General features: G+C 44.5%; 1 protein-coding gene across 2 annotated transcripts in view; it reads left to right on the top strand.

Annotated features, from left to right (window-relative positions):
• Nucleotides 1-251: 251 nt before the first annotated feature.
• RNF181 (ring finger protein 181) overlaps nt 252-13,527 on the top strand; it is a 38,632-nt gene continuing 25,356 nt past the window's right edge. Inside the window, exon 1 of one of the 2 annotated variants that reach the window (XM_075601836.1) lies at nt 252-428. In XM_075601836.1, coding sequence (XP_075457951.1) covers nt 425-428 — 4 coding nt within the window. In that variant the 5' untranslated portion in view covers nt 252-424. The remainder of the gene's footprint in view (nt 429-13,527) is intronic. The other variant, XM_075601833.1, reaches the window with a different exon arrangement.

The following is a 13,527-nucleotide window of genomic DNA, read 5'->3' as shown; positions in this document are numbered from 1 at the left end:
AGGGGGGACTGTAATAGATAGAAGAGGGGGGCTCATAAGGATGCCGAAACGGAGGACCTCGGTGGAAACTCTAAACGCTCAGTATACAGAGGGATGTCAATTTACTCTGCCCCGGGAGCATCTCTAACATTTGCATATACCACAAGCCATTGCATGTTGCGACTCAAAGGGCAGACAGTTTCCCGTCACACCCTGCAGGAGAGATTGTCAGGGGGCTGTAACAATAAGGAGGCAAAGAGAGGATGGGGCAGCGACAATAGGGAGGAAAAGAGGGGACGGGTTCAGTGACAGGAAAAAAGAAGAGGACAGTGACAAAGGAAGAGGACAAGCACAGCTAACAAAAACAGTTTACTCCCTCAGGGGCAGAGTCCCTAACTCTGTGCACAGAACAGAATGAATCTCTAGAACAGAATGGGTTTAATCCATGGGTGAGTGGAAATTCTGCGTGTTGTAATTCCCCCTACTACTGAATCGATAAATCTTTTTGGGATGGTTATGTCACTGGAAACTCCAGTGTGTGCCCTTCCCTTATTAACCTGTAATTATTTCCTATGATGAAGCAAACCCGCCCGGCCTGTATACATCAGATGCGTGTTTTATACATACAGGACAATTTAAAACATATCCTAAACACCCCATTTCGGTTCTCTGTCCCCTTTATAAGGTAAACGTGAGATCCGAACAGAAGGGGTTTCAATGAAAACAGGATGTATTTTTAATTTTTTATTTATTTATTTATAAAAATGTTTTACCAGGAAGTAATACATTGAGAGATACCTCTCGTTTTCAAGTATGTCCTGGGCACAGAGTTATAAAAAATACATGGTTACGATAAAAGAACAGGGTTATACAGGTAATTCATAGACATTTCATGGACAGATAAAGTTGGAAAATTGGGTACAGGGGATAAAGGGCTTATGTGTTTCAGATAGAAATAGAGCAGCTTCAACATCACTTTAACATCAACTAACATCAGCGAACGGCAGCAAATGGCTCACGCCCTTTGGCTGCCCTTTGGCTGCGCCAAAGGCTGTGCGCCTTTGGAGCAACGCAGATGTACGCTGGGTGGGTGAGGTTGAATCTGGTGCGTCTGTGAACAAAAAGATCTTTTCTTTGTCCCCTTGGCTCATTAACATTCCAGTGGGTGGGGTTGCCGATTCAACAAAGAACAAGCACATGTTAACCCTTAGCACGCTGGTCCTGTGCAGAGGGGAGCAGTTCTTGGGGGGCCCTCATCAGGCTGTGCGCCTTTGGAGCAATGCAGATGTACGCTGGGTGGGTGAGGTTGAATCTGGTGCGTCTGTGAACAAAATGATCTTTTCTTTGTCCCCTTGGCTCATTAATATTCCAGTGGGTGGGGTTGCCGATTCAACAAAGAACAAGCACATGTTAACCCTTAGCACACTGGTCCTGTGCAGAGGGGAGCAGTTCTTGGGGGCCCTCATCAGGCTGTGCGCCTTTGGAGCAACGCAGATGTACGCTGGGTGGGTGAGGTTGAATCTGGTGCGTCTGTGAACAAAAAGATCTTTTCTTTGTCCCCTTGGCTCATTAACATTCCAGTGGGTGGGGTTGCCGATTCAACAAAGAACATGCACATGTTAACCCTTAGCACGCTGGTCCTGTGCAGAGGGTAGCAGTTCTTGGGGGGCCCTCATCAGGCTGTGCGCCTTTGGAGCAATGCAGATGTACGCTGGGTGGGTGAGGTTGAATCTGGTGCGTCTGTGAACAAAAAGATCTTTTCTTTGTCCCCTTGGCTCATTAACATTCCAGTGGGTGGGGTTGCCGATTCAACAAAGAACATGCACATGTTAACCCTTAGCACGCTGGTCCTGTGCAGAGGGTAGCAGTTCTTGGGGGGCCCTCATCAGGTTGTGCGCCTTTGGAGCAACGCAGATGTACGCTGGGTGGGTGAGGTTGAATCTGGTGCGTCTGTGAACAAAAAGATCTTTTCTTTGTCCCCTTGGCTCATTAACATTCCAGTGGGTGGGGTTGCCGATTCAACAAAGAACAAGCACATGTTAACCCTTAGCACGCTGGTCCTGTGCAGAGGGGAGCAGTTCTTGGGGGGCCCTCATCAGGCTGTGCGCCTTTGGAGCAACGCAGATGTACGCTGGGTGGGTGAGGTTGAATCTGGTGCGTCTGTGAACAAAAAGATCTTTTCTTTGTCCCCCTGGCTCATTAACATTCCAGTGGGTGGGGTTGCCGATTCAACAAAGAACAAGCACATGTTAACCCTTAGCACGCTGGTCCTGTGCAGAGGGGAGCAGTTCTTGGGGGGCTCTCATCAGGCTGTGCGCCTTTGGAGCAACGCAGATGTACGCTGGATGGGTGAGGTTGAATCTGGTGCGTCTGTGAACAAAAAGATCATCGGGTAATTGGGGGTCATCCCTTAAAATGTGTGAGAAAAAAGGGCGCAAACCAGTGTAGACAAGTGTTACTAAAGAGATGTAAAAGTGCATCTATATACACACTGAATACTAATACCAGTCTCTAACTTTGAATAAATGTGATAAAAATGTGATATTAAACACAATCTCAACATGTTATCTTCTAGTCGCAGCTTTTCCCAATGTAACTGTTCCAGAAGTTCAAATCAACGTGATCTCCAGGATAAGGGTGCAGATATAGATTAAAAACACAATAGTGTAGAAATCCTCACTCACATGTAGCCCCCTTTCCCCGTGACTAGGGAACTACTCAAGCCTGATTTTTTTTTGGGGGGGGGGGTTTGTTCAGACCCCAGGTCTGAATCTCAGCAGCGCCTCCAAATGTAGCCCCCTATCCCTGTGACTTGGGGAACTATGCGTGCTGAATACCTGTTTGGATTACAGGAGGCCTAATCCTCCGCCACTGGGAGCTTGGGGCGATCGCGTTCTATCAGTATACAGCGCCTCCACCTGAGAGGGATCCTATCACTGCAGGATAACCCCTCTTCAGGACAAATGCAATAATGAATAAAGATACACACACTGGTATGACTACTTATCTTTACTAACACATACTGTATATCTATAACAAAATAACAATACAGTCCCACATACAGTACCCACACCATATACGCGCCCCGGTGAGATCCCCCAAAGTACGGAGGTGCCCTGGGCACCTAACCACCCGGTGTCCACAGAGCCAAGCTCACCCAAAGTATGTGACGAGTAGCGCTACCACCTGTGTGTGTGGCTGTTGGTGCACTTGGGTACCTTCCTGGTCTCTGTCCAGACCAGGGTATAGGGAGATGATGGAACCGCAGAACCGCTCAGTGATCCCACGACACGGTCTACCGGATCCTTTCTCTCCGCCTGCTACGTCCGCCTCTTGAGGGAGCTCCGGTTGGAGGGTGTCCCTTAATGTCTATATTATGTCTGTGTTCTGGTCCATGACCGCAGGCCACACACACCGCGTGGCGTCCGTCCGATGGTGATACTCCATACCCCTATCAGCACTAGCGTAGTGACTACGGGGAAGCGTCCTTATCTGAGGGTCTTCCCTACAGTTACAACAATCTGGAAGGGACTTAGGGCCTATTTTGGGCCTAGGAGGGGAATCTGGCCTAATCCGAGAGCCACTGGCACCCAGACACTACCTTCTCCCTTGATGTCCCTGCTCCAACTGTCAGCAATTGTCAGCAACTGCCAGCAACATTCTATCCTGCATGCATGGCTCCTTGAGCCCTATTGGCTCTCCTGCCCACGTGGTATTGCAGCCCTTGAGGCTGCTGGGACTTGTAGTCCCTAGGTCTCCTGTGGAGCCTGCTCTAAGATGGCCTTTCGTGGCCTTACTGCACATGCGTAAGACTGCTACAGCGCATGCGAGAAGCAAACAAGATGGCAGCACCTGCTTGCTGGGTGCACCGCAAAGCTCCGGCGACCCGATCGCCACACAACTCTGCCCCTGACAGCCTGCAGCATTACCGGTGTGCTCCCTGCACCTATGCCGGGTCCACCCGCACGTATTGCTGGCGGACCCGGGTAGATCTGCAGCAAAATGTAGGCCTTGAACACTCAACATCCAAGTGCACATATATTTTGCAAAAACATTTACATTTATAGCAAAGGTTAAAAACAATTGTTTTTGGGCCGCATGCAGTGGACTAACAAGATGAACCCATTAAGCTGCACCCATGAGGGGCCCTAAACTCGATTAAAATCAACACCAACTGGACAATTCAGATCCAATTTTTAGCAAAATCTTGCCTATAACTTGTACCAATGCCACCCAAACAAACAAGTTTCACTTTTTTTTAAGAGGTGACCACAGGCCAGGGAACCTCTACACCACATGGCGGATGACGTCTGGAGTCAGGCTTTGAGGAAGACGTGGTTACTGCACTTACTAGAAAGGAATTCTCTTTTTTTGTCTCTTCTTTCCCCTCTTCCTTTTATTCTCTTTCTCCCCTTTGAAAAGTACAGTAACTGCAACTGTAAATACTGACTCATACAACTCCCCTACCCCTCTCTTTGTACTACTGTTTTGATGATATGTTGTAAAATGTTTTGGAATTATCTACTTTCCCCACCTGCACTTACTCCCATTTTGCTCGGTACCCACTCCCGTTGCCCATAACTTTGAAAAATGTTGATAACATTTGAGTTATTACCCCCCCTCCAACTAATAACACCACATCTATAGTCCTCAGTATTAGGCTACGCTTATAGCGACGGCGACACGATGGTCAGGCGATGGTCGCTGGAAAATCAAATAGAGATGACTTCCAGAGATCGCGACCATTCTGTCGCTCCGTTGCGTCGCGCTTACTATAAGCGCACGCAACGGCGGCAATGCATTTCTTTTGCCGCGACGTCGCTACATTGTCGCCGGCACTATAAGCGCAGCCTTAATCTGCCCAAAGACATGATACAAGTTTTCCACGTCAACTTTGTCTTTAAATGGAGCCCAGATCACATTCAATATTTAGGAATCCAAACTAAATACTATTCCACACTATACACTTTGAATTAAGTAGAAATAGCCGTGTTAGTCCAGTTGCGATAGTGCAGAGTAAATGATACTTCAACATTAGGTTATACCTTTTTTCTTTGGACTAAGAATTGATATTATAAGACACATTTTTTTAAAGTTCTCTCTTCCTCAGGTCAGCAATACTGATTAACAAAGCTTAGAGGAGTTTAACAGCAACTGAAAATATCACTTGTGAGCAGTGCTGGCTTGATGGCGGTTCCATCGGTGCCATCACAACGAGCCCTGCGATTACAGAGGCCCTGCTCTCTTCCCCACAACAGTTAAACTGATTGTCGGAGGAGAGCGCGGAGCCTTTGTAAGTATCTTTTACCTGGTCCAGCGGCATCTCCCCTCCCTGCATGGCGTTAGGACATCATGTGACGCGGTGATGTCAGGATGCTGTGACGTCTGAGGAGGAGAAAGGCCCAGCGGACCTGGTAAGAGGCCCCATGAAAGCCCCTGCACAGAGCCCGGCAAAATTACAAGCCGGCCCTGCTTGTGAGCACATTAACATGTCTTAGACGGGTCTGCAACCATGATTTTCATCATTATCTCTTAGCCTACAGTGCTTCCACCGCAGCATAACTTATTTAAATTGAGTTTAACACAGATGTAAAAAAAAAAACCAAGATAACAATCTAAGACAGAAGATGTGGAGAATTAATGGCAAAGGGAATAGTAAATAAACAGACTGGGCATTATTGCAGCAGTCCAAGCTTCCGTTTTTTTTTTCAATTTGATTTTTTTCCATTTAATATGTGCATCAATACAATCCACACAATGATAAGTAATTAGCTAAGTTGCCGATCGATCCGTTCTCCTGTGATCAATCGGCAAAGATTCAGTTCGGGGGTTCACTAAATGGCTGCAGAGGAGTATTCTGAAGTCAGTGGAATACATATGCATATTAATATGACAAAGTTCTGTGTGGAAGATCATGTGACCAGGCAGTCAGAACATACAATTGGAGCACTGCTAGAGTGAGGGCAGGGCTCAAAAAAGGGTGTGCCAGAGCCTGTTTCAGAAGAGGAAGGGGATTTGACTTTGTAAATGGTGGTTATAGAAACAAAAAATGAATGTTACATTCTAATACATTAAAAATGCCATTCAGCGGTTTAAAAAAATGCTACAAGTATTTTCTCATAGTACAGAACTCATTTTTTTTTTTTTTTTTAAACACTTAGGATATTGCTTGGACTGCAGCTTTAAATGGATGATAGGGATATGGAGAGCATGTAGGACCATTTATCCATCAGCCGTGTGAAGGGGGTGGGGATGCAACAGCGGGGCAAAGGGTTTGAAATTAAAATTAACCAAGGGATAGGGAGAAATATTACAAACAATGATGATAGTGTGTAAGAAACCCCATATCAGCATTAAGTTCTCTTGTTACTGTGTCAAAGGGCAGTATCATTTTAAGTTCAAATGTTTTAAGAGCCATTCATTCGCCACATCTTCTGTCTTGTTTTTTTTACATCTCTGGAATCTTGGTTTATCAGCATTGCTTGTATTGAGGAAGAGAGAACTCTCGAAAGTTTGTCAAAACAGACATTCCAGAATCCACAGAACAATTCTTTATTTCTCTGAATTGGAAGGGTGCCTTGGTCTCCCGAACATACAAAAATATTACAGAGCAGCCTAATTAGGACAACTAATCAGTTGGAACTCAAACCTGACTGATAAGCAGTGGGTTGAATTGAAGAACCTTATCTGCTCTTCAAGAGAACTTAAAGATGTTCTCTGGCTCAGCAAAAGGTCTAGACCAAATTTCATTTATAACAACCCAATAATTACTTTCTCCTGTAACTTGTGGGATTCCCTTGAGCTCAGACTTAAATGAGACAATTCTTTCTCTCTTATCCAGCCTGTTGTTTGCCAACCCTTCCCGATTCCTCCCTTTCCTTACAGGTAACCAAACAGATGAACCTTTGGGCCCAGAAGGGGCTTTTCAGAGTGAACGATATTCTTTCGTTGGAAAGGATTCCTTCAAAGTCGTCATTTTATCCAATCTACCCAATCAGAACCTTCTTATAGTCTCACTCCATTCAAGAAGTGGTGTCTCCATCAATCCATCACTGAAGAAATAACCGAAATTCTTTATCACTCTCTGTGCCCTGTTATTGCCAATCCTGTAGCAGATAAATATATGACTGCTTGGGAAAAAGACTTAAATACCTATCTTGATCTAGACATCTGGTGTGACTGTGGCAACCTGTACTCCTGTGACAGACGGTGCAGCAGGTCTCCCTTGAACGAAAGGTTAAGCCCAGTCTGCTGTCTCTTTACCACGTCACCTACCTTAATTTTTGAGCAAAATATAAGGAAATATTTATGTCGCAATAGGGACAGTTTTTTGATATACTGTACCCCCCTCCCCCTACTCACATCCACCAGAGACCTCTATGGTTCATCTGCCCTGGGCCAGGCTGCTTCCATTTGCTACCTGACCCTTGCTGAGATGAGACCTTTGAAGCTTCCTAAATCCCAGACAAACTGGCACTGTTAGCTGGATGAATCATTAACCCTTTCTGGTCAGGATTCCCTCCTATTTTCAAATATTTGTTAGAGCCAGCCCTATGATTGGCTGAATATTACAAACCTCCCCAAACGCCCCTGATTGGTCCAAAAAAAACCATAGGGAATAATGGGGAAGAAAATGTTTTAAAAGCCGTGCCTGGCAGTTTGGCCTGTAGATTTACTTGAGGAAGCAATTTTTCTGGTCCCCAGAGAACGCGACCTCGTGTGCACGGTGCAAACCACGAGACGGCCCTCTATGTGGCTGGCCCCCGTCAATGCGCCATCGCACATGCACAAAGCGCAATGGCGCAACCACAATTTGGAAAGTCAAAATGTTTTACTTTTGGCGCGGCGGCCGAGCGATGCTCACGTCACGGCTGTGGTCCAGCCAATGAGAGTGAACCAGCTGCGTGACGTCATGGCCACACCCCCGCCACGCCTCCCCATCGCGAGTGATCTGAAGTCCTCAGATTGCTCGGGGGAAGGCCACGAGTGCCGCCAGCCGATCAGTTGCTCATGCATGCTCACTGAGGCCGTAGCCTTAGAAGACGTTCACCTCTGCAGCAATTCCCCCTGTCTCTGCACCAGCCTTTGGAACCTATCCACACCCACGGACTCTAACTGAACTTTGTAAGTCATAAGAACATTTCCACTACCCCTCCCCCTTTTATTTGGTATTACTTATTGTATGTTGTATTTTCTGTGTAGCCTCCTCTTTGCTTACTACTTACATAGTTACATAGTAGATGACGTTGAAAAAAGCAAGTTCAACCTATGCTTAATTTAGACAACACATACTTAATCCTACATCCGTACTTACAGTATATTGATCCAGAGGAAGGCAAACAAAAAAACCCAGTGAAATATCATTTAATGATATCTCATAGGGTGGAAAATAAATTCCTTCCTGATTGACTTGGCATTCAGATTACTCCCTGGGTCAACATCCTTCCCATGTTTACTTATTTGGTATGAATTCCACATTTTAACTGCCCTTACTCTAAATAACCCTTTCCTTTGTTGCTGGTGAAATATCCTTTCCTCCAACCTTAAGGGATGACCCTGTGTCGTTTGCACTACCCTTGGGATGAATAATTCTTTTGAAAGCTCCTTGTATTGTCCTTGAATATATTTGTATATAGTTATCATATCCCCTCTTAGACGCCTCTTTTCTAAAGTAAACAAATCTAATTTAGCTAGCCTCTCCTCATAAATCAGATTATCCATCCCCTTTATTAATTTTGTTGTTCTTCTCTGCACTTTCTCGATTTCCATAATGTATTTTCTAAGGAGTGGTGTCCAAAATTGCACTCCATATTCAAGGTATTATGTTTACTTCCCAACTATCCATTGCCCGTTAATGCAAGATAAGATCCTGTTTGACTTTGCAGCTACTGCATGACTTTGGGCACTATTGCTAAGCTTGCTGTCTACAAGCACTCCTAAATTCTTCTTCATCAAGGATTCTCCCAATTTGTGCCCATTTAATTTGTAAATTGCCTGTTTATTCTTGCATCCCAAATGCATAACCTTACATGTATCTGTATTAAACCTCATCTGCCATTTACCTGCCCAAGTTTCCAGTCTCTCCAAGTCCTTCTGGAGAGAAATTACATCCTGCTCTGATTCTACTACCTTACATAATTTTGTGTCATCAGCAAACTTTGCCCTCTATGCCAACTTCAAGGTCATTAATAAACAAGCTAAAAATCAGGGGTCCCTGTCCTGATCATTGAGGTACTCCACTCACAACTTTAGCCCAACTTGAAAAAGTAAAATGTATTACAACTCTCTTTTGTCTATCCTTCAACCAGTTTTCAATCCAGGTGCAAATATTTGTACTGAATCCAATGTACTTTATTTTGTACACTAACTTCTTGTGTGGAACCGTATCAAATGCCTTTGCAAAATCTAAGTACACCACATCAACTACATTACCCTTGTCTAAATACCTACTTACCTCCTCAAAGAAACTAATAAGGTTAGTTTGGCACGACCTATCCTTCATAAATCAATGCTGACTATTACTAATAATTTTGTTTTTCATTAGGTATTCCTGAATATTATCCCTGGTATACTGGTTGCTATAAGGGGTTAATTGTGATAAGGACTTAACTGTGTGGGGTCACTCAGCTTCTGCCTCTCCCTCTAGCTACCTTGTGATCTGTGATGTCAGCGTAAGGGTATAAAGCGCCACACCCTTGTTCCAGAAGCAGGTTCTTTAGAGTTCTGACTGAAGCCCTCATGTAAGTCCTGTAAATAAGTTGTAAGCGTGTCTAGTTTGCAGCTAGTTATGTGCTGTCACTATTTGCTATTTTAAAGTTTAGTAACGTGCTGTGTTCATTAGTAAGTGCCTAACTAGGTTCCTAGTGCCTAACATACGTTCAGGTTCCCCTCCCCCCACCCCCCCCACTGTAACCTGAACGTATGTTGAATCGGTCAATATAGAGCATTGCTGTCTTCATGTGAGATCTTTCCACTTTATTCTTTGCAACGGGCAACACAAGGTAAGTACCTCCTCTGGATACGACAGAAACAGAGTATGATCCCCCTAAAAGCTGATATTTTGCACAGTCTGTCGTGCTATCTGTGCATATCTATGTTAAGTGTTTCGGGGACTGCGTTCCATAAAAACACTGTGTTTTATCAAAGATCCTGGCATGAATTCTATTTCACACTTTCATCCACTGCCAGCCAGCACCAACCCAGCACCCTAGTAGAAAGACTGAGACACTGAGCATGTACTTTATGGTTGTATCTGATGTGACATCCTTCTGAGCTGGGTAGGAAGGTTACATGTGTACTGTACCTTTCTATAGCCCTTTTTTAATAGGGCTATTGTCCTGACTACTCACATGGTTTTTAGTGACTTGGTATATACTGAATGTTGTGTCATTTGGTTAGTGTGCTTACTGGGAATTCTGTGGCCCTGGCATTTACACTTGGGCCCCATTATTCCCAGTAATCCGTAAATAGCAGTATAGATAGATTGACTCCTTGTGTGAGTCAGGGATTACCAGGAGTGGGTGCGATTGTACCCTGTCTAAGAGCCGTGCTCTTGGAGTGGGTCTCCTCGTAGCCAGGTTGGTGGCAACGCTACTTCCTAGTGAGTTTAGACTAGATTGTTACTGTATGTGCCCTCTGATTCGTTAACTACGGGTGGTTCTTTCTTCGATGCGTGAACAGGAAGATCCGTCCCATCTTCCAGATGTCCTTCAGAAGGGACATGTGGAAGATGGGATGGATCCTCCAATCATTCGAACTAGGTGAAACGGGCCCACAAATCTAGGTTTCAGTTTAGGGTGGCAGCCCGCAATCTGCAGCTGTGGACAGCAAAAGCCGATCGTACTGAGGTGAAAGTCTGCGCTTCTTTTCTGTGTATATTTTATAGATCCACTTGGAGTTTAACAATTGCCAGACAACTTATTGTTTTACTTGGATCAGTTGGTGTGCCATGTCCCGTGCAGCAGGCATCCCCTTGGTAGTATTCAGCACTGGTAACGATACTAGGAGCTTCTTGGGATGCCTACCAGTAACGCAAAAAAAGGAGAGACACTGGTGCAGGTATGGACATGGTTATTATACGTAAACTCCGCCAACGGAAGGAGATTCTTCCACTTATCCTGTGTTCGGCTAATATAACTGGGGAGGTATTGTTTTTTTTTTTTTGTAAAATCTTTTTTATTGGAAATTCTGCAGACTTGTACATTCACTATATTTTTAACATGCATAATGTAGCAGATTCTTATACAGGTATCTCTATGTTCCATACAATATTCGTTTTGCATTATTTCCTTTTTATTTTTAATTTAGTAACACTTGACCCTTCAACTCAACTTGTAAACATTTAGCTGTACCATGTCAATCCGTTATTTCATTTTACCTTCAACTTCTTCCCTCTTCTTCCCTCTTTGCTTCGTCTGTTTTGGACTTCTGTCAGACTATATAAGTCATTCATATAAGGACTCTTCAATCCTACAGTATGTTTATACTCTCTTTGCCACTCCTGTTCAACCCATACACCTCTGTCTGATATCTTGAAGTATTTATTTCACTCGTCTTATGGTATCGTCCATAGTCCTGTTAGGTACCTTTCTACCCCCCAGGTCTCTGTTTTTTTTCTTCTTTTTCTTTTTAAATGGTGTGGTGTTCAGAATCTTATTGGGGGGATTCTGGTTCCTGGTTAGTGTGCGTGTTGCATACCATGTTGTGTGTTTAAAGTTTTCTTGGATTTTTGTCTTGTGTCATCTGACTGTGTAGCAATGAAACTTTCCCAGATTTGGAAGAATCGTTCCGCTTTTTTTTCTTTTTCCGTCATGGCTTCCACCCAGTCTAATATGAATATACCAAACATTTTTTCTCTCCACAGCTGCAGAGATGGGGTGGGGGGGAGGTATTGTTTAATGATCTGATTCACTCAATCGTTTTGCCCATCAGTCAGTGGATGAAATGCTGAGGACATACGGAGTTGAACTCCAATGCTGGAAGTAAGTGCTTTTCCGAAACGGGCCATAAACTGAGGTCCTCGATCAGTGACAATACTAACTGGTAGTCGATGAAGATGGTACATGTGATTCATAAACAGAAAAGCCAAAATTGGGGCAGAGGGAAAGTTGAGTAACCTATCGTAGAAAACATGCTTATAATAATCCAGATCACTGAATTACTTTGGGACAATGAAAGACTTGTGATGAGATCCATAGACATCCTTTGCGAGGACTTAGCTGGCACTGGAAAATGGCAAAGGATTCAGAAAGGCTTTTGTTGGGATGTCTGTATCTGAGCACATATTACACCGGGTTGTACATATTCTTCCACCTTATTCTTCATGTAAGGCCACTAAAACCAACACTGAAAGAGTTCAAGAGTATTTTGTACTCCAGGATAACCTGCTAATGGGGTGTCATGAAACCACTCCAGCAATTCTTCACGTTTCTTTTTTAAAGGTCCATAATCTTGATCTCCTAGGGTACATTCAGGATGATTTTTAAAGAACTGTAATTCTTTTAAATCGGTAGGCGTAACCTGCAATTGAGTTTCCCAGGCAGTCGAATCAATAGCTGCAATAACCTTCAGAAGAGTTAAAATAGGCAGTGATTCAGGGTGATGCCCATCGGAGGTGTGAAGACGGGACAAGGCATTGGCCTTCCCACATTTTGTTTTTGGTCAGTACGAGGTAACGTACAGAAAAATGCAATAAGTTGGACAATAACACATTGATACTTACCTTTGAGTTATCTTCTTACAATAAGCGTCTTACAGTAGGCAATCATATTCAATTTAATTAAATCTCTAAATGGGAACAAATGCACATCTGTTTTTATTTACCAAAACCATTTCACAATATATTTCTCTGAAGTGCCAATCAAGTGTCAGTCTATGGTTTTGTATATTGATATATATGGATATAGAGACACTGTAACTCGAGTTGCAAACTGCAAGGAGTCGGGGAACACATCCTTCCCTTTTTACCTGTCGCCACACAGACCTCCGCTCTGGCAACAGCGCGTGCGCTCACTCCAGCTCTGCTAACAGAGCACGTGCGCATGTGCAGCTCTTCAAGGTTGCTACGGAGCTTAGCTCCGCCCCCGGATGCACCGCGCGCTCACGTGATGTTGTGCACTGCTCCCCAGCTGCATGGCAAGTCCACTTGTCTCCTGCAGCCAATCCTTGCCTCCGCAGAGATCGCGCCTCTGCTCCGCCTTCCTTGCTACTGGTTCCTGTGTACTACAAATACCCTGCAGTTCCCTTCCTGCTTTGCTGAGCATAACTAGTTGTAGCCTTGTGCTCCTGTGGTTGTTGTGCCTTGCTATTGTCTTGTCTCTTTCACAGTTTGGATTATTTGTGTACTGACCCAGCTTTACTTCTGAACGCCTCTGGATATAGCCCCCAGCTTACCCTCGACTCTGTGTGCTTCTCCAACCCAGACCATGGCTATACGGACTTCTACGAGTCTGACCTCTCCAACCCCTGACCACGGCTTAACGGACTTTGACAATTCTGACCTCTCCATCCCAAGACCTTGGCAAGTATCAGGACTAACCCGCTCTCTCC

The sequence above is a fragment of the Ascaphus truei genome, chromosome 5 (assembly GCF_040206685.1).
Source record: "Ascaphus truei isolate aAscTru1 chromosome 5, aAscTru1.hap1, whole genome shotgun sequence".
Lineage (NCBI taxonomy): Eukaryota > Metazoa > Chordata > Amphibia > Anura > Ascaphidae > Ascaphus > Ascaphus truei.
Note: the sequence above shows the minus strand (reverse complement) of the source record. Positions and strands in the feature narration are given on the sequence as shown.